Here is a 21,304-nt window from a genome sequence, read left to right as displayed (position 1 = left end):
CGCCACGGCAGCAATACAAACTGTGCTTTGGCTGATGCAACTTAAACGGTGTCAGCTCAGATTTTTGTTGTCGTTTTTAAATATGTTAGTTGATGTAGAGAAATGTGAGAAAAGTCCGCAAGCCCAATGTATGCCAGCTTTTGTTTTAAGTACTCTAACTTTTTAAACTAATGTTGTTATTTATCTATTTACATTTTTTAAAAGAAATGATTTTATTCTGCCCTTGATTAATAACATGTATCACTTTTTTGTGACTGTTATTTTATGGCATACGAACTGACTAGTAATAATGATGCAATATTGCTGCATCAGTACGTACTCGATATTTCGCATTTCTGATGTAATATCCTTCGGTGTGCGTATATTAGCGGAAGCATTTCTCCAGCATGCTATGTTTCTAGGGGGAGAGATTTCGTGCGGGACCGGTTGCTTGGTTCATTTACTTCAACATGCCGACTGACACCAAACGTGTTCGTGGTCCAGAAGTGTCTCAGAGCCCGTCTCTCTTTTCGTGCGTTCCGGCGGCGGTTCTGCCCTTGAAGGGGCCCAGAGCGGACGGTCGGCGACGGGATCAGGTCGACGTCCGCCCCGTTTTCGTCCGCTGTGGCCTGGTGAGCCAAGCTAAAGGCTCCGCGTACTTAGAGGCTGGAAACACCAAGCTGATGTGCTGCGTTTACGGCCCCAGAGAAACAGACCGGAAGGATGAGACGGATATGAAATGTGGAAGGTATGGAGTTTGTTTAAATCTTTAAGCATATTGACTGCTCTAACAACACAACAAACAAAGAAATAGTTTTCTGCTGATTAAACTGTGAAGTCATAATAAAAATACAGCCTTCTGTATCTTACATGGACAGCAGAATTTTTGGATTTTTTTTATTTTATTTCCCCCACTGTTCTGAACTACACATGCGTGAAAACTAGTCTAAACTTTAATAAACCACATAAACAATTGAAATGCAACAGAATTTTAACTTTTGCCCAAAACAGTTGCTGGAGACATTATTGACTTAATCCAAATGCAGCAAATTTTTTTTCTAGGGGAATAAAACGCTTTTTGACATATCCATAAGTCATAAATGTGCACAAAGAGGCAACTGCTTGTGTTTGAAAAGAGTTTTTGTATTACTTCTCACTGTGAACTATTATTTAGTACCATAGTTAGTTTGAAAACTGAGCTTATGTGGGTATACCAATAAAGCATTCAGTTTGAAGTGGACACTGATATCTGTGACAGTTTAAAAAAAAAAAAAAAATTATGACTCAACCACAACTGTTTTTCTCTGTGTCCAGATTGACTACTGACATGCGCTTTGCTACATTTTCCTGCCCAGAGAGGGGCTCCTGGATTCAGGGGAGTCAGGACAAGGACTTTTCCCTGATGTTACATGAGAGCCTGCAGCCTGCCATATGTCTCCACAAATACCCTCGCTCTCAGATCGAGGTCAACGTGATGGTTCTTGAGAACAGCGGTTCAGTTCTGGCCCATGCCGTCACATGCGCCTCTCTTGCGCTTGCAGATGCGGGGATCGAAATGTATGATCTGGTGCTCGGTTGCTCCATGCGCCAGGATGGCACCTCCTATGTGGTTGACCCCTCCTACATGGAGGAAAACGGCTGCAACTCGGTAAGCTGTGAGAACCAGGGTGGTCTGACTGTCGCATTCCTCCCAAGCCTGAACCAGATTTCTGGACTACAGTCTGATGGAGAAATGACTGAAGAGACTCTAACCGCTGGAGTGAGGACCTGCATTGAGGGATGCTATAAACTGTACCCAGTTATCCAGCGTGCCCTGACGAAGGCTGTGCGCAAAGCTGCGCCATCACAATCAGAGAGCTGAGTGAACCACAAACTCCTCCGTTTATAGTCTTTCCTGTAGATCATTTCCAATCGTTACTAAAGAACATGATCTATTTTTCCATGTGTGGTATTGGTTTATATATATTAAAAGAAAAATATGAACTCTGAGATTCGCCTCTTTGCATTTCTTCCCAGGATTTGAAACTAAATGCTTCCCACAACACTGGAGAGAAATTGTTCAACTGGTATATTTTTAGTAGGTGCACTCTGGCAGTGCAAATAGCCTCATAAAAGCAATATAATTACAGATGGATTTGGTCACAAAAAGTTTGTCAACACCTTCTGTCACAAACAGAATTATACAACCATTAATTACACAATTATACAACCCTCTTTTATTTTGGTTTTCATTGTTGAATCATAAATCATGTCCACAGGTCATACCCAGGGCCACAATCCCAAGTACCAAACTGAGACAATGTGTTATTTTTTTTGGCACCAAGAGAGCGTTTGCCAAAAAGAGCTTAGTTATTGCAGGGCATCATAGAGACCTATCTGCCTTCTACATGCAGAGGTTGTCACATGTTGCTGGCTTAAAATGTAAGAAACAAAGTTAGGTTTGGTGACACAGATATGGTGATCATCTACAACACAGAATAAAAATAGAAAACACTTTATTGAAAAAGCTAGAGCCTCAGAGTTACATTAGATTATTCCCTGCCTGTCAAAGTGTAATCAATTGTTTAATATGCATGTTATTTTAGACCACCTCTTTCATGCACTGTATTGCCAAAAGTATTCGCTTGTCTGCCTTCACATGCATATGAACTTTGGTGACATCCCATTCATAACAGACTGAAACCATGTAAAGCATGTTTCTCCTTTCTCCTCACAATATTCTTACTTTAACTTTGGAAAATTCTGGTCAACATTATCGACCCTTTGATTCATATTTGATAACTAGTGTCCACCCTTAAACTGGTGTTATATTCATTATTTATTCTGAATTATTCTTAGTCACTGCAACAGCTCATTCCACTAGTTAAGCTGGTTTGGAAGTTAACATTGTAATGTGCACCCAACTGTTTTAAATGTGAAGAGAGTTGATTACCATTAATATTAATATCATGCACTGTATGCATAATATTGTGACTGGGGCTGAGGCCCCCAAAACATCAAATCTAGATTAATCCCTGTCTCTTTTCCTATAACCTCTCAGAAAAACAGACATTTACAACACTCTTTAGAGGCACCAAATTAAAAGGAATAATCATGCCCACTTCCTAAACTTGAGCCATTTTAAAACTTCCTGTATATATAATGTTTCTGTTGTACTCTCAGAAACTCCAAAGTAAAACACGGCACAACACAGGGAAATCTCTTTATTTCTTCTCAGACGCCCCAAAGTCTGAGACAGCAATAAACAGTCCAGCATCTTCCCAGAATAACGCAACTTTTAAACAAACATACATTACTTCACACAAATAAAAACAGAATTTTTCAATCCAAACAGACTCAGCATTCAACCCAAACGCAGTCCTGCTCTCACTCCTCTGCTGCAGATAGCTAAAAGGTGTGAGTCATGTGACAGTCTAAAGCAGTCTCTTCCTTGCTCCACAGCTGTCAATCACTGTTCCCTCAGCCAATAGCACAGCTTGCAGCTGTTGTGGCTTGGGTTGGGAAGGGAGTGTAGGGGGGGCAGGATGTCATCAGGGTAGGCAGTGCGGGATTGGTTGCTCGGCTTAAACTGCGTGACATGCAATTGAGGGAAGGAAGGGTGGAGGCGTCATGTTTGGGTGCCACAATTGCAAAACAACACAAATAGATACACAGATTTAGCTCATAATAGAGTTTAAAGTTGGTTTATTAGGGTTGTATCACTGGGCTGAACTTTGATGACGAAGAGCAACAGTTAAACTCACAGCTGTGAAAACAACAGGAATTCATAAAATGTTTGCTTGCTGTGTGTTGCAGGTGTACGACTTACTTGACAAAAACTCCTGTTACCTGCAGATACGCCTCTATAAATGACTTTAATCAGTTTGTGTGTGCATGTGTTATGTGAGGTCACCTTTTCTAATTGCTGCCAACATGCGTCAGTTTGTGTGTGGATGCTGCTGTGTGTCTATCTGTAGGCTCTGTTGTGCCGTGGGTACGGCGACATAATTGCGTCCACGCTACCTTCGCTGTCCGAGCTGCTGTCAGAGTCGCTGCTGCCGGAATAAACGCAGAGTCCTGGTAAAACACCGACACACACGGCCGCTGACGGCAAGTGTAGTACGCCTTGGCCGGAGCTCAAGGCGGCTGAGGGCGGCTTTGCAGTGACGCCGGGGACTGTCTGTTGATCTTTGGCTCCTGCTCCGCCCCCCTCTTCTGGAAAGCATAACTTAAGTGTAAGACCTTGTGCCAACATACAACAGTCACAGTGATTTGAACTGTAGGAAAGAAAGTAAGAGTGGTCCACTGAATCTGCATCCATTTCCACTTTTTAACAGGCTCACAGGGAACAGACTCCACTGTATATTCTATGAGCTGCATATTAATGTGTTTTTCTGGCTGCTGCCCACCTGTGTGTTTTTCTCCATTTCCTGTCGTTGCTGTTGTTGCCGTGATTTCCACTTTCTGTTTCTTACTGCTGTCTGATTGTGAGGAACTTGGAGAGAGAACAAAGAGATTAGAAAAACAAGACTTAAAGCTGATCCAATCAATATTTTTATATCAGCAATTTTGTGAAATTCCTGAGTGTGGCAATTATCAACAAACTCTGTCGGTGCTGTTGAAACTGTTAGTCTCTTTGAGCGCTGTACTTTGAACAAAAACAAGTTCTGAGCCAGACAATAAAGAAAAGGAGACAAAATTAGGGCCTAAATGGTGAAGACACTGGAGTACTTAAAAAACTAATTTTCCTTTATTTAACGAGAAAGCTGAAGTCATTTTCAATAGTGTGTCCTGAACAAAGATAGCATTAAGTCAGCATGTTTATAAAGAATCTCCACTTTGAGACCCAAGAGCCTCTGGCTACAAAGTAATATTAAAGGAGAGTCAAATTTGGATTTTGGCAGGTGGAGGGCAGAGGCTAATGGCAGCTAAAAAACAAGGCAAGGCAAGTTTATTTATATAGCACAATTCAACAGCAAGGTGATTCAAAGTGCTTTACAGAGACATTAAAAAACAGAAACAAATAAAAAGCACGATTTAAAATGGAAAAAAAAGAGTAAGTTTTAAAACTTAAGCTTAAAAGTAAAACAGTGTGGATTTGGTGTTTTATTCAAATGCAGCTGAGAACAGGTGAGAACAACAAGAGCATGTTTTAGGATGGTGCATGTTCATGTGCATACTTGCGTCTCTTTACAGCTCCAACTAATAAATGGGCCTGTGACAGGTGGCTGGTCCTGTGCTCCACCCCTTTAGGTGCCACCTTCTTTTCAGGCTCTTTGCGGCTCTCTGCAGATGCTTGCTTCACTAGAGCGCTGTGAAGCTACACAGTTAAGGTGGAAAAAAAAACTCCTTATGGGGTCCTAGTGTGGAAAAGTGGGGGATTAAAAACTGAAGGGAGACACCAGAGAGCAGACTGGAAAGCTTTACTCAAACAAGTAAGAATATGAATGTAAAACTCAACCTCAGAAGTAGAAATCTTGCTGTGGAGGCATTTCTTATTTGAATGAGAGTTTGAATTGCTATTGATTTTAATATAACGCAAACTTAAATGCAACTCTCATTCTGGTTTTATGTTTGCATGCTGGCTTCTACGACTCCAATCTCAACCGTGCAAGTGCCCTGTTTGAATATGAAGGATATTCTGTATTCCAACAGCTCCTTTTTCTCCTCGTCCCTGCGTTGTTTCTCCACCAGACACTGTTGCCGGGAGACCTCGTCCAAGAAACTGCTCTCATCCTCATCCAATCCCCTCACCATGTTCTCTGTTACCATAGAAACATACTCTCAAACACATGACAAGAGAGTGACTGCATTTTCCCGAAAACAAACCAGAGACAATCTGCCATAAAACTGCACAAACACACATCTGAGGAAGCACTGAAAACAAAAATCTAACATGACTTGCAAAAATGTTGAATATGGAATTATAAATGAACGAACTGAAGAGAGCTTTTCCAAATAAGCTCTACATAAAAACTGGGGGTAAGTTGTCTGATACTCGAAGCAGGAGAATAAATTTCAATGTTTCCCTTAATATAATCATTGATTCCAAGTTCTGAAGACATTTTTGAAATCTTGAATTTCATCAGAATTAAAAGCACCAAATTATGGGAGTAGGTATTCCCATTATTTTGTTGGGAGAAGAACCTCAATTCCCAACCTGACATACAGTGGTGTGAAAGAGTGTTCCTGAATTTCCTTGGATCACAGTGTGATGTCTGGCTTTTAAGGATCTTTTGATCTACTCCAGTTTAATCTCTTTTTCCACACAGGTCAATGTAGGTTTGGATTTTTGCCCCCTTATTTAAAAACTGCATTTTGTGTTAACTTGTGTTATTTTTGTCTAATATTTCAATTTGTTTAATGATCTGAAACATTTAAGAGTGACAAACATACAAGAAAATCAGGAAGGGGCACAAAGTTTCACACCACTGGAACTCTGATAAACTCTTCAAGATTAAATCTACAGACTTTACAAAGTTTCCTCAAGAGCCAAAGACAATTTTATGGCTGATTAGGACTTGAATTAATAAGTGGACCTTAATGATGTCTAAAAATGATGGCTTGTGCTCTAAACGGCTTACGTTACATTTGCTATGAAGCTGTTCAAAAACAACCTTTAGAAACTGAATATTAAAGTGTACTGACACATACCGCTGATAATACATTATTCATTATCTCTTACATCACAGATTTACAGAAGAAAAGTGTTCATTCAAACCCTAATAAAAAGTGGAGCAACACCCACAAAGACCTACTGAATTTAAACTGCTCCTCATATTCTTCTTGTTTCTTGTCTTTCTGTTCCTGCAGCCGCTCAAAGAGGGAGCGTGGGTCATACTCCTCCTCTGGGACCTCTGAGAAGTACAAAGGACAAATATAAAGGGGTTACATGCACAGTGGGACATCCTTTAGAGGTTTGGTATCGTTTTGGATATGTGTTCTTACCCTCTGGGTCGTCAGGTTTTCTGATTTTCTCCCATTCCTCCTGTCTCTTTTTCCTCCTCTCATCAAGCTCTGCTTCAGACACAAACTTCCTGCTGAGGTCGACACCTGCTCCTTCTTCTCCTGCCATTACAACTGCGCAACATAAAACACAGAAATGGGCTGATTGTTATATCACACTTTTCTACTCTGAGCACTCAAAGTGCTTTCTGTGTAACATTCACACTCCAATGGACGCATTGGAGAGCAATTCTCGGTTAGTGTCTTGCCCTAGGATTTTGGCAGACTAGAGCAGTCGGGGATCGAACCACCAACCTTCAGATTAGACGACCTGCTCTACAGCCACACAGAAGCTCTGAATACCATTCTAAAATTTGTTGTCCCATCTCCGCACTGGACACAGACCGTTTACAAGTGACTAGAGTTGGATGTCTCGAGACCGGTCTTGGTCTCGAGACCGGTCTCGAGACCACTTTTACGTGGTCTTGGTCTCGTCTTGGTCTCGACGGACTTTTGTCTTGGTCTCGGTCTTGGTCTCGCTGTCTCGGTCTTGCGCTCTCAAATCGACATAGTGTTCGGGAGATTTGGAGTCAACCATCAGCGGAGCAGGGGGTGTCTTACTGGGCTTAAGCCCGGGTCAATTTTTTTGAAGCATGGGGTTTTTTGGAGTGTAATTTGTTTGTTAGATGCCTGACTGACAACTGTATAAAACAAAAACAACACACGAAGCACAGAGCGCACCGTCGTAAATTCCCCCTGATTTTGGTATGATCCGAGCTTTGGCACTAGGCGACTGAGCACAGCACCCATGTGAGCGAGGGGGGAGAAGCTGCTGCCTGCGAGTTTGCTGCAGAGGAGAGCTTAAGTTTGACCAGGTACCAACGGAAATCATTCGTACTGAACTAATAATGTAAATATGACGGTGTATCACAAAAGATTGATATCAAACTGATCACTTGGTTGCGTTACTTACTCTTCGAGTGAATCAACAAATGGATAAATAAAAAGCCGAACGACAATGCTGATTTTTTTTAGAGAGTCTTAGCTTACATCTCATATTTTCAGTTGTTACCCTCCACGGCTAAACAAACTCTCTAAATCGGTTTCAGTTGTGTACTGATGAACACAACAATGGACATAAGGAGCTTCTTTCAAAGAAAAAACTCAGGTAGATGTTATTTTATATATTATGCTTTGTATGTTGTTGTTGTATGTTCAGTATATCTATGCAAAACAAGAGGAATTTCAATACACAGCAGTATATTCACAGTTGAAACCAGATATTTACATACACTTTAGGGAGAAAACATAAAACCTTTTTTTTTACTGTTAAACATCAATTTAGAGTAAACTTTTGTTTTAGATAAATAAATGTTGCAATGTCTTTTGAATTAGTTAAATGTCAGAATAAAAAGAGGGAGCTGTCTATTTTAATCACTTTCATCAAATGTAGGAGTACATATACACTAAGTTTATTGTTAATTAAGATTAATTAAGAAAACTCCAGATGATTCCATTCTGAGCTTAAGAAGCTTCTGATTGGTTAGTAGAGTCCATGTGGGTAAATTGGTGGCACAGCTGTGGATGCATATAAGGCAAAACACAGAGCCTGTTTCTTTGAAATGGGAAAGTTTCTTTGAAAAATCAAGAGATGTCAACCAAAACACCTGGAAAAGAATTCTGGAAAAGAATTGTGGAGCTCCATAAGTGTGGCTCAATTTTGAATACAATTTGGTGCCATTTACAATTAAGAAATACAGACAGTTTCTGTCTTTACTCTTAAAGTTAACAAATATGTTTTTTATATTTATCAATCTAAAAAAAGAAACATTTAGTTTGATTTGATGTTACAATTAAAAAGTGTTTGTGTTTTTATCTGAAGAGTATGTAAATATCTGGTTTCCACTGTATATTTGTGTTTGGCTTGATTGTCAGCACAAAGAGGGAAAGAGAGGAACAGAGAGGGAGAGAGACGACGAAAATGACGACAGAACAGAGATGGAACAAGAGCAGGTGAGACACACATGTTAGTCAAATGGTTGTTTGCCAAAAACTCATCAGAACATGTATCTCGTACCTATTGTATCTTTTTAGATAGCGTTTGTTACTTTTAAAATTCTATATTTATTAAGTTATGCAGGCTTGTTTGCTCAACAAGGCTGAATAATTATATAAACTTTTCAGAATCTAAATAGTGTACTTTGGTAGAATTAAAAAATAAGTGTAGTGCAGGTCTAAGATGATTTTTAGTGCTGCTATCATCTAGTTCTGATTCTGGTTCTGTCTTGGTTACTGTTGTAGTCCTGTTTTAATTCTGGATCAGTTCTGGGTCTGGTTGAATTGGGGTTTAGTCCCTGTGTCTTGATACAGGCCCGACTTTGTTCTGCCTTGCTGCTTAATTAAAAAACTAATATATATATATATATATATATATATATATATATATATATATATATATATATATATATATATATATATATATATACATACATATGAAGTCATTCTTTTTTGAACAAAGCTCAAAACAGAGCCTAATAATCTTTCAGTCATTTCTACCCCCACTTAATTTCCTTTGGCTGCTCAGCTCTCACACAGTGGCTCAGCTACGCTCCAATCCCTCCATATTGTGGCCAATCACATGCGAGGATATAGGATAATATCATTATGTGAAAAACAGAGAGGGTGAGAGACGCAACAGTCAAGTGGAGCATGCGTCTGTCCTTTCAGTGAGTGAGTGAGACAGTAGACAGCGGTGAGGAGGGCTGTGCGAAAGCAAAAACACATAAATATGCCCGAGACCCGTAAACGAAGCAGCATCTGGCTGCAGTTTAAAGACTTTTTTTGTCTCGGTCTTGGTCTTGGTCTTGGTCTCGTCTCGTCTCGTCTCGTCTCGGTCTTGGTCTTGTCTTGGTCTCGGTCTTGGTCTTGGTCTTGTCTTGGTCTCGATACCCTCTGGTCTTGGTCTTGTCTTGGTCTCGGATTAGGCGGTCTTGACTACAAGTCTACAAGTGACTGCTCAATTAATACCTCTGGGTTTTCCTCAAAGAACACAGAATATTAATTGATTCTTGACATAGCTCAGCAAAAAATAAGTCTATTCCATTAAAATAAGCAAAACCCTTAAAAGACTACTATTCCCAATACTTACAAGTGTTAATTGTTTACAACCACCTGAGGCTAGAGTCTGCTGAATAAATATGACATGGTACTGTAAAACACAATGGCATCACTAGAACAGGTTTCTGATGAAATGTGCATCTCTGCATTAAAAAAAGAAAACAAAAACAATTACTACTTGTTCCTGCTGTGCCCTTTAGGGGTCGCCACATCAGATCATATGCCTCCCACTTACCCTATGCTTTGCAACCTCTTCTGTCACACTAACCCTGTGCATGTTCTCCTTCATGAAATCCATGAATCTTCTCTGTGCCCTTCCTCTTTCCCTCCTGCCTGGCAGCTCTGTCGTCAACATCTTTTGAATATATGCACTTTCCCTCCTCTGCATATGTAAAAACCATCCAAGTCTTGTTTGCCCAGCTAACTTAGTCTCCAAACCGCTCAGCCTGATCGATTCCTCGGACATACTCATTTCTAATCCTGTCCCCCATGGTCACTCCCAGTAAAAATATTAACATCTTCAACTCTGCCACATCCAGCACTGCCTCCTGTGTTTTTGTTGTCGACATCTCCAAACCACGTGTCATAACAGGTCTCACGATAGTTTATTTTGCCACGTTTCCTGACAAATCAATTTACTGGCTTGCACACTTCCTGCAAAATATTTTGTTGACTTTAAAAATTAAGGAACAAAAGATGAAAACGGCCATCACGTGACAGCTTTCATTGGTTGGCATTACAGCAGATGGTATTAAGCCTGTTATTTTTATCAGTTCATCACATACAAAGCAATAACAAGTGCAACAGCTGGACAACCACAACACCACTGCACAATATTTCGACTAAGCTGTACCGATCTGTGTGGTTTCTGGCTTTTATTTAGCCCTCTGATGAATATGAAGATTGAAGCCATTTTAAACCTTAAATGGAGGTGAAATAAGATGACGAGTGAATTAAGTGAGAGATCTGGTTAACTGACCGAAGCTTTTAGTTTATAATGGGCCCTGATGATTCACTCACTGTTACACACAACAGCGAGAACAACGCCAGCCGCTACACGGAGTTAGTCCCTTAAAGCTGTGGACACACAAAGATTAAAGGAAACACTCACACACCTGACCTTTTGCCTATATAGCAGAGCAGCAAACTCTGAACTCGCAGATGCCTTGTGCGTTGCAAACCCGCGGCTAACGTTAGCTTCGTTAGCGTTAAAAATAATCTTTAAGAGCAACAGAACATCATGTCAAGTCTGAAAAGAAACATTTTCAGATGCATGACCAAGCAGTCTGTAGTTTAGGACTGCCTCGTATCAAGATTAAAGACTTGTAAGTGGATAAACCTTACCAAGATCCAGGCTTGTCGCTAGATTAGCGCTCCAGTTTAATGATCTTTGTGTCACGCTGAAGACGGCTCGTCGCGAAATACGGCGTTCGAATTAAGTTCCGACTCGCTTTTTTGTTGTTAAACGCAGGCTGCTCTGTTTTCAATATATGTTAATAGATTTTTTTTTTTTTTTACAGAAAAGGCCTACCGAATATTACCGATGACCTAGATTTATTAGTAGACACAGTTGTTGTCAATTATTAATTATATCTACATCGTGTGCTTCTTAAAGAGTCCCTCAATTATACGCACCATTTGTAGTTCCATTTTCCAGAAAAAACAAACCAAAACCTCAAATAAATAGAGGTTTAAACAAAAATATTCAAAACAAGACGGAATAAACATGAAAATAAGAAAAGACTAAAGCTTTTCAAATGAATTACATTTGCAGATAAAACCGTGAATATACAGTACAAAGTTGTATATATTCGACCTTCCATGTAAGTTTGCCTTCTCAGATTAACTAATGAGTATAAGTAAACCCATAAAAATAAGATTGTAAGCAGTTACCAAATTGACCACAAGATGGCGCCTAAAATCCATTAATGAGGTCCAAAGGTATCTCTGGAGGACTGTTCAGCTACATTTTAAGGGTAGATGATAATTTATTTTACTCGTTCAAGAGGTTTTCCTTGTTCAGGAAAACCTCTTGAAATGCCTTTTCGATTTAAGTGACAGATTCCACATGATGGAATGTGTACGTTTAGCAAGCGGCGCCCACAGGCTACAGCCTCCTGTGTTGCTAAAGCAAAGTCCAGTTTAAAGAAAAAACGATCCTCCACTCACTTAATTCTTTCCGTCTGCAAACACTTTCTTGGCTAGTTTAAAGTCATGGCTGATAGTTTCAAGTGTTGCTGGACAAATGTAGGAAACATGTAGTTTCATTTGTAATAAATGGTTCCCATTTTTGTCCAGAAGCATGTTATGCTTTACGGTGTATGGGATTGGCAAGTTGCTATCACATGACTGTACAGTACCATGAAGTAACCTTCAGTTTCACAGTCAGATCCAACCCGTTCTTGTGATATCTGCTTTCAAAAAGCAAAAAGGATGATAAGTATTACACGAGGTTTGCAGCTTCTTACACGTGACTTCAAAAGCCAGTGGATGACATCACTGGCCTCACATCATGCAAACACAATTTTTCAAGCATAACTTATTTTTTAGAATCACTTTTCTATTTTGAAAATTTGTTCTGGTTTAATTGTCCAACCTCTGGCAGCTTAACCTGCTGCAGTAAGTGTTTGCCCATCGCTGAGCCTGGTTTTCCTAGAAGTCTGTTGCTTTTAAAAGGAAGTTCTTCCTTCCAGCCATATCAAGTGCTTACCCAGGGGGATCATGTGATTGTTGGAGTTTTATCTCTAGTAATGTAGGGCATTTACTTTAAGATCTCTAAGCTCTTTAAGGCCACTGACGTTGTGAATTGGTGCTATATAAATAAAACCTAAAGAAAGAAAAGAAAACCATTCCAATGGTTTTATTCAGCTGAGGGTTACATTATATCGAAGTTAAGTCAGATATTATAAATGATTCCTCATTTAATGATGCACTACGACCAAAATAGTAACTACTGATGATTGCTAAGCTTAAAAACTGAAATTACAAGACAATAGTTTTTGTCCCAGCCCAATGAAAGTAATGGCCTCAGCCATAGTGTCTCTAAAATAAATGTTCTTGTGGGTTGATTAGTCAGTCTGATGTGCTGTTTTTACCAATCGGCTGGGGAGTGAGCCTTTCAGTGCCTTTTAGTAATTATGCATGCTTCCACAAATACAGCGAGGTTATTATTTATTTATATTATCAACATGTTGTCAGGTCCTGTGATAAAAAGCATTGCACCATGGAGATTAATGCTAAAAGCTCAGTCATATTTTAAAGGAACAGTTCACCACTTATGGGTGTTGGGATTTGTATCGGTTTTGATGTTTCGACTGCAACGATAAGGCAGCAGCTAGTAAACGTATGCAAGCATGAAAAAAAAAAGAAAAAGATTTTGTACAGGCTAAATAAAAGTAGGGCTGCCCAATTATTTGTATTTTAATTTGGCCTCCCGCTATTTAACCAGCATCGCTCCGACTGTTAAAACTTAAAACAACAGGAAATCAGACGCTTCCTAAAATCAATGTATCACCACGTGTGTACCGATCGCCGCTGTTTCCTGCAGCACGCAGCTTCAAGTTTCTTAGATGCAGTCTGGACACAAATATACAACGAAATTTAAATGCCACTACAGAAAGTCACTGCAGAGGATGAAGAGCTTGCCCCTCAAAGCGGATCAACATCTAAATTACGGAAAGTAATAAAGAAGAAATCAAATGCAACGAGTGTCGTGTGTTTGCAACACAAAGCAACACAATGTATTCAAACTGCACAAATTACAGCAGAATTAATTCATGAACGGGAAGAAAAGCAATGCAATGCTAACGTGAATCATCCAGCATCAACTCAGGGGTCCATAATAGCGAGCCTGTAGGCTACAGCGCGCGTCTGTGTATCCGTCCACATCACAAAGACGCACTGAAATCACCAATGCAACTGCATTTCATTCGGTGTCCAGTGAGCACGGCGAGTAACGAATCTTTTGAGAAAATGGTCAGCCTGATAGACAACAGATATGTTATCATTCCACCAAAGTGGCAATACCTGTGTGTATTTTCCCAGCTGGAGCAAAAGACTTTATGTTATTTATCTGCCACTTTTAATTTATAAAATTTATTGAAAGATTTGTACAGATGTAAAAGTAAAATTCTGTTTACATGACAGTAGATTTGGCATCAGATCAATATTGTTATTAATACTTGTATGCATAATAATTTGTAGGCTTTAAAAAAATCCAGTAGTTCTAAATAAAAAAGAACATCTGACCCCTGCAGTGAGGGCATGTGGTGGCCCTGTTATGCTGTGGTTTGGATCCACTTGTGTTTGGGAAGGGTCACTGCAGGTCAATACACAGCTGTAGGGAGAGATAACCTTTTGCCTGAGATGAAACATTTATATCTTGTTGAGAGTGGTTTGATGAGTATCCAAATGATGTGAATCACACGCTGTGGTCTTGATAGTCACCTGAATCCAACCCAACAAAATATCTGTATTTTGAAGTCTCTCCACGGCCATCACCAGGTGAAAGAATATGTGTTGGATGATTGTTGTTTATCTCTCCAGTAGAGTTCCAGAGAATGCCAAATTCCAGTGAAGCCACCAACAGCTATGACACTTTCTGTTGTTTTTTTTATTCATCCCCCATCTGCATCTGTGAATAATTTCATTTTTCATTTTACATAAACAAATAACATAATACAAACTTGACTCTGATCCTTCAGCTTTGCAGAGACAACAAGATAACCACACTGTTTCCCATCCACATCCAGGGCCAATCAGTTACTGATCAGCCTGACTTTCATGTACCCCCCCCCCCCCCCAAAAAAAAATAAATAAATAAAAAATAAATAAATAAATAAAATACAAACACACTCACTGTGAGAACATGCAGACTCCAAACAGAAAGGCCCCAGCTGACCAGAGGCAACAGTGCCAATCTCTGCATCATGCCCTTGTTGGCTGTCTGTTTCTGTACAAATGTTAGACATTAGTTTAGATTTATAACTCAAGAGCCAGATCCTACGCCACCAGAGCTCGCCGGTGTGCGTACACCTGAAATAGCTTCAGAAATGTTTACTTTCCCGATGTGGCTGGTCTCTGAGCATTTCAGCCTCACTGTCACCCTCTCTCTTTGTCTTTGGAGACACACATGTTTCTAACCGAAAGGTTTTCTGCAGATGAAGAAGAGGATGGGTTGTCGTGGAAACTGAATCATAGGCTGGTAGCTACGGTGACAATTGCATACAGTCATTTGCTGCTGTGAACACAAAATGCACAAAGAAACAGAGGTGCAGAGCTAAACTAATGCTGTGGAAAATCAGGAAGATTCTATAGTTTGCATATACACACTGGCCAACTGTGTGTCCACTGCTCGACCTTTGTGCACCTCTGTCTCCATGTTCTTCTGTCTCTGCATTGCGACCCTATTTCACGTCTCCTGAGCTCTGTCCATCTCCTGTTCTTGTTTTAGTCTCTTTATCTATGTCACCCTCTCTCCCTCGCTCTGCCTCTCTGCCTGAGTGCTTTTCTTAGCCCATCAGAATTGTGTCACTTTCTCCAGCACGGTAATGTAGAGATGTAATGGCTGCCCCTAAAGGGAGCACAGAACCTGTTGAATATTCTGCCTTTCTACCTGCATCTGAGCCCTGCGCTTTGCTCCCTCTCCAGGGCTCCATTATGGATTATTCACCTTAAATTTGGATTTTTGCCATTGCAGCTAACATTCTCAGAAAGTGTTGCTGAAAGCTGGAGCTTCATGGAAAAGGAAAACCTGTAATTACACTTTTTGTTCATATTGTACCCACTGGATGAGCAATACAGTTTTCTCCACACTGGTAACCCGAAAGGCTGAAAATTAAGCAGAATTAGTGGAAAAGTCAGAAACTGAAGTTCATCTGATGAACATATTTAGAACCTTGTACAAAAAAGGGTTTAAGTATTTTTACTTAAGGTTAATAACAACCGTCTTGGGGTGAATCTTACTTATAACTCACTTATTTGGATTGTATTAAAGTTTGTTGGAATGGTTCCTGTAGCCTTCAGTTGTCTTCTGGGACTCGTTTTGTGGTGTTCTTACCTTTTAGTGCATTTATAATGGAGGTATTTAAAAAATAATATGTCCTGCTGTGAAGTACAAATGGTCCAAGAAGTCTAGTACTTTTTAAAATCTGTTGCTTAACAATAATTAGCTCTCTGTGTGTGTTGGAAAGGTTGGAAATTGAAAGCAACAATCCTGGTTCTGTCCAGAAGTAACCATATCTGCTTAGCAGTGATTGTAAAATGTAAAAGTACACACAGAATTCTTGTGACTCTCTTGTCAAGCGCACACAAGACAAAGAAAATGCCTTTGCATTTCATCAGCAAATCTCACTGTTCAAGACGTTTCAGTTAAAGGGTCAGATAAAAGTCATTAAAAAAGGAAGTAGTGTAGGCCTCCATTCTCAGGTGCTCAGATGGGCAAGAAAATGTATGTAAGCGTGCACAAGAAACAATAATAACAGGTAGATTGCAGTCATCTGAGTTATATGCTTTAACCCCTCCCAGTTCAAGTGCATAATCCAACAGCTCTGGCTCCCAATAATCGATATTGACTGTATACATCACTCGAGCCTAACAATAAATAATTTTACATGTTCTTTTTGTTTTAAAGCCCCGTATTCATTCAGGTAGATGAGGCTTGAAGTGAGGAGGATGAGGGTTCATTTGTGTTTTCACTTCTTTGTTGAAGGTAACCCTTATAAAATGGTACGATCCTTCACATCTCAAGTCAGTAAGTGCAGACAAAAGTTAAAATTTGCCTCCATGACACACGAACATACGAGTTCTCTACTCATTCATCTTTGTCCTACCACATAGTAAGTGGCTGGTCTCTACCCACACACATTAAATATGATTTGGCAGAATGACAATATCCATCTCAGCCACTGTATTCAAGATAGTGGGATAACATGGTAGCTTCCACAAACGCTCACCCACTCCTGTCTATTTTAAATTTATTAATTCCAAGTTTGTTTATTTTTTGAGAAAATCATTTTGTTGGAAGATGTAATTACACTCTCAATGTACCTTTAAGGGTACTTCAAGTTAACAAGTGATGGTTAAGAAGAAAATTAATTACAAAATGAAGATCTAGAACTAAACTAGAGAAATCATTTTCACTACACACCTTCTGTTATATTTCTAACAATGCAGTTTGGTGACAGTTCCCGACAGCTTTGAGATGTTTTGTGTTACCACTCCGACTTAAAAAAAAAGAAGCAAAAAAGTCCCCGTTGTTCTAGGTAGACTTTGTGCACAGTTTTCCAAGAATCTTAGCAGGTTGCTTCTTCCAAGTATCTTGTTGCGCGAGTCTTTTGTGGATTCAAGCTGTTTCCGTGTCTTCAGTGTCTTCCTTGAAATCCGGACTGACTTCAGGAAGTTGACATCAGTGCTCTGTGGGGATCAAACCATCTGTTGTCGGACTTCTTGTTCTTCTTGTCACTGCAGGTGGTTCTTTATGACTGTATATGAAAGGGCCTGTTATCTGTCTGCACAATACTGTGGCTCAGAATCAGACTGACATGGGCGTTGAATTTAATGCGCAAAATTGGACTAGATCAAAATTAATTTGGTTAATTGGATTGTGGGATGTGTATTCAGTTCTCATTAAGATCTTGGCAGGAGAACTGTACATCTGGAGCTGAGCTCAGCTGGCTGACTTGAGATTGAAAAACAGGGTGACAGTCAAGGTGTGAAGATAACATTTAAATTCTCTCAGTGTGTTAATAAGCTAAACATTTAACAATTTTTCAACTCTCTTTAATGGATTAAATGTTTGCTGCTCAAATAAGAGACTCAATCTCAAAGCCTTTGGAAACATAGTTTGTGAAATGGGACTAGAAGGTGATTTGATCTTGTGATGATGGTCAGAAACAAGTGTTTCAGTCCATCTGAGCTCAGTTCACTGACATCATTAAGGATGGCATGGGTGTCTTAGTTTAGTGTGGTGCCGCTGTAAAAAGCGTTGCTATGACAACCTGACACACAACTAATGTACGAAAATGTCAATAGGTAATTTGCATTTTGAGGCAAACCACACACACCCAGGAGCAACATTGTTTTTTTAATCTGGCAATTATTACATACAGTGTGTCCAAGGTAGTTTGTATCAAAGGCAGAGGTGTTAAACCACAGGACTATAAAATCCACAGTCTGTCCACAGAGGTTCAAGAAGTTTCTTTTCCTCTCTGTAGTATTTCATGTTTCTAAGCTGCCAAATTTTATGTAAGCTGAAATTAGTCTTCTTAGTCTGTTTAATAGCGGCAGGCTGTAATTCATGATCTCTTGAGTCTAAGCAAAACCATTGGGAAAAATCAGAGGTGAGTCATGTGGAGTTAAAGACAGGCCTGGTATAAGTGTCCACATCTCTGTGTCTGTAAAACTGTAAAATTTGCTCTTATGTATAGAGGCAGGTGTAGCTTGGAGTGAGTGGACATCTATTTGTATTTATTTGTTTCTATGTGGTTGCTTTAAAAGTTGCATTTCCTCTTCTGTAGTAATTTTGTATCTCTTTATAGTCACCCTGCATCACTGCAGTTAAATTGTGGTCCTATTGTGGTCCTTTTACATTGCGTTGTAGCTGTTTCTATGTTGCATAGCTTCAGATAATTTTGTATCTCTTTGTGGGTGTTTGTTTTTCGTTTTTTTGCATCATTTTGTGGCTACTTTTTTGTGGTTATTTTGAGAATATTCATACAGCGTTATTTCCAAAAGCTGTAGATAAAAACATAATGCCATCCAGCTTTCCTCTTATCCAGTCATGTGGGTCATGTGAGTTTATCTCTGCTGTTATTGGGCAAGAAGCAGGGTACACCCTGGAAAAGTTGCCAAACTGCTGCAGGGCTAACACATGGAGACAGACAATCATCACATTAATGATCAATTTAGAATGACTAATTAATCTAACTCTGTTTATGTCTGGACTGTAGAAGAAAGTAGGAGTACTCGGAAAGGTTTCAACTGGATTTGAACCCAGGATCTTTATGCTGTGAGCCAAACGTGCTAATCAAGGCACCACCTGCAAAAACGACCACCACTGCTGCCCCAAAATTTACTGTGATTTTTGCACATTAATGTTGATGAAATTTTATTACTAAAAAAACCCATTTCAACAACACTGGAAACAATTCTGAAAAACACACCGGATCGAGCATTTTACATCTAATTTGCTTAACTGACAAAAGTCAGCAACATGAGTATAAAAAGAGCAACTCAGAGAGGCAGGGGCTCAGTGGGCAGGGTTCACTTCTCTGTTAAAACCACAGGTTACATTTGCATTCAGAGAATCTGGAGAATTTTTTTTTTATATATAAGTCAGAAGGATCCAGATAAATGCTGAATGGCTGTGATCTTTAGGTTCTTAGATGGTAGTGCTTTAAAAAAATCCAGAGACTTATAAGTGCACAGCCTAGACTAGTGCACAGATCTTTGGTAACTTGCAATCTTTGAAGACATCGTTAATTCTGTACCAAGTGTTATAGCAACATGTGCTGCTGTCCCGACATCATTTTCAGGGTAGTCAATGTTCTCCACATTATCAGAGTGTGGCTCGGTCCTACAGTTCAGAGCTGCCATTCAATGAAAATATTTAATGGACTATAAAACAAAGAAAATGCAACTAAAATCATAGGTCAACCAGGAACAGGATAACACGTGGTTTCAAAGTTACAGCATCATACTGCTAGTCTCATAAGTACTCAATGGAAGTTGTGCAATAGGCATTGCACAGAGGCCAAGAGACTTTTCCTTTAGTTTATTATCCTGAGTGTGGACATAGACACAACTTTATAAAATTAATAGCAACACATTTAGTACAAAGATGCACAGCAATACACATTTCAGTTTAATTACACGATTCAGCACTGCATAAAAAGTACATTAAAAACATGGCATAAACATTGGCTTCTTATAACATAAACAGTGTCATAGAAATATACATTCGATATATGCATATCAGAACCTTCCCTGCTCTCTCTGCCCTCTCCAGTCGTTAAGGCTGTGACAGCTGCAGCCTCTGTCTTTATCACGTAATACTTTCTTTGCTTGCAACACAATCTCATAAAATATTTACAAAATCTGGTAAGTACATAATTTGAGGAAAAAAACCCATCATGCGTTTGTGATCATCAGTTTGTAAACAGTGAGTAGATACTGGCAACATGCAGGATGAACTTAAGTCATAAGTAAAATACACGGATTTTGCAAAAGCTAGCAAAACGGCCTACTGAATACACTCAGTGTCCAACATCTGTCCTGTGGTAGTGCTACAGCTGCCAGTATGCCTCATTCTTCTCTGGTTATGTCCTCTTTACTTCACCAAGGATAGTGGAGCATTAAATCTGCCTCCCAGATAACTGCTGATCAAAACTTTTAAACAGAACCCTTCCCCCTGGAGGGTTAAATAAATGCTGCTCTGTTTGAGACTCAGTGTATGAGTCCATCACACATGAGCACAAAAGCAAACAGCTTTCATCTGATATGCTACCTCAAAAGGTACAAGAATAAAGAGGAATCAACCACTGATACAATTCAGCTTAAAGAGGACTTCACACAAAGGAGTTGTATGTATCACATGGTATCAATCACAAGACACATACACATGCAAAAAGCAAAAGAAAAAAAATACATCCTGGTAAGTTAATTTATTTTCCCCTAAACAGGCCAGTGTTTCACCTGCATTTTATCTGCACATTTTGGACATGCAAGGTACTCTACACATTATCATCACTGCTCTGTGTGCTGGAAAGACTGAAGAAAGAAAGAGCATCACTTCAGATGGGTTTACACTGAAAACTGACCAAACATTCTTTAATCAGTGAAAACTTAGAGATATCTTCAACGTTGGATTTTTTTTTCCACAACTAATTTTTGTCTACTGCTGACATATACTGTACAGTTTCGTTCTGTTTTGTTTGCCATTAACAAAAAGGAGGGGTTTCGTCAAGCTCTTGTATCTCGTGTGGGCTCTCGTCTTCGGGGTGTCTCACTCTGGCGCTGGGTTAATGGGCGGTAGATTCCGCTGTTTAAAGTACTGGGTGACCTGCTGAGGCAGCTCAGCCAGAACTGACTTAGCAAGGGTTTCCTTGGGCGCCTGAGAGGAAGAGAAAAAAACAACACATTGGGTTTTAGATTGAATAAAGTGAAGATTTAAAATGAGACATTTTCACTCACGTACAGAAACCTTGGCCTTTTTAATAGAGGTGGGAATCACCATACATCCCACGATACGATATTATCACAATACTTAACACACGATACGATATTA

General features: G+C 39.6%; 3 protein-coding genes across 3 annotated transcripts in view; 1 reads left to right on the top strand and 2 right to left on the bottom strand.

Annotated features, from left to right (window-relative positions):
• The first annotated feature begins 175 nt into the window (after positions 1–175).
• Positions 176–1,944, top strand: exosc6 (exosome component 6). Its single transcript, XM_085169221.1, has 2 exons — positions 176–727; positions 1,294–1,944. Exons 1-2 carry the CDS (start codon positions 450–452, stop codon positions 1,838–1,840), a joined length of 825 nt encoding a protein of 274 aa, XP_085025347.1. The 5' UTR covers positions 176–449; the 3' UTR covers positions 1,841–1,944.
• psme3ip1 (proteasome activator subunit 3 interacting protein 1) lies at positions 1,857–11,487 on the bottom strand. The gene is made up of 7 exons (XM_085169223.1): positions 11,365–11,487; positions 6,907–7,038; positions 6,717–6,815; positions 5,599–5,720; positions 5,139–5,272; positions 4,368–4,453; positions 1,857–4,173 (listed from the first exon to the last, which is right to left on the bottom strand). The coding sequence occupies exons 2-7, from the start codon at positions 7,031–7,033 to the stop codon at positions 3,926–3,928; spliced, it is 816 nt and encodes a 271-aa protein (XP_085025349.1). The 5' UTR covers positions 7,034–7,038; positions 11,365–11,487; the 3' UTR covers positions 1,857–3,925.
• An 8,290-nt stretch (positions 11,488–19,777) lies between these two features.
• cpne2 (copine II) overlaps positions 19,778–21,304 on the bottom strand; it is a 54,228-nt gene continuing 52,701 nt past the window's right edge. Inside the window, exon 16 of the mRNA XM_085169219.1 lies at positions 19,778–21,130. Coding sequence (XP_085025345.1) covers positions 21,023–21,130 — 108 coding nt within the window. The 3' untranslated portion in view covers positions 19,778–21,022. The remainder of the gene's footprint in view (positions 21,131–21,304) is intronic.

This window comes from Neolamprologus multifasciatus, chromosome 7 (genome assembly GCF_963576455.1).
Source record: "Neolamprologus multifasciatus chromosome 7, fNeoMul1.2, whole genome shotgun sequence".
In the NCBI taxonomy this organism is placed as follows: domain Eukaryota; kingdom Metazoa; phylum Chordata; class Actinopteri; order Cichliformes; family Cichlidae; genus Neolamprologus; species Neolamprologus multifasciatus.
Note: the sequence above shows the minus strand (reverse complement) of the source record. Positions and strands in the feature narration are given on the sequence as shown.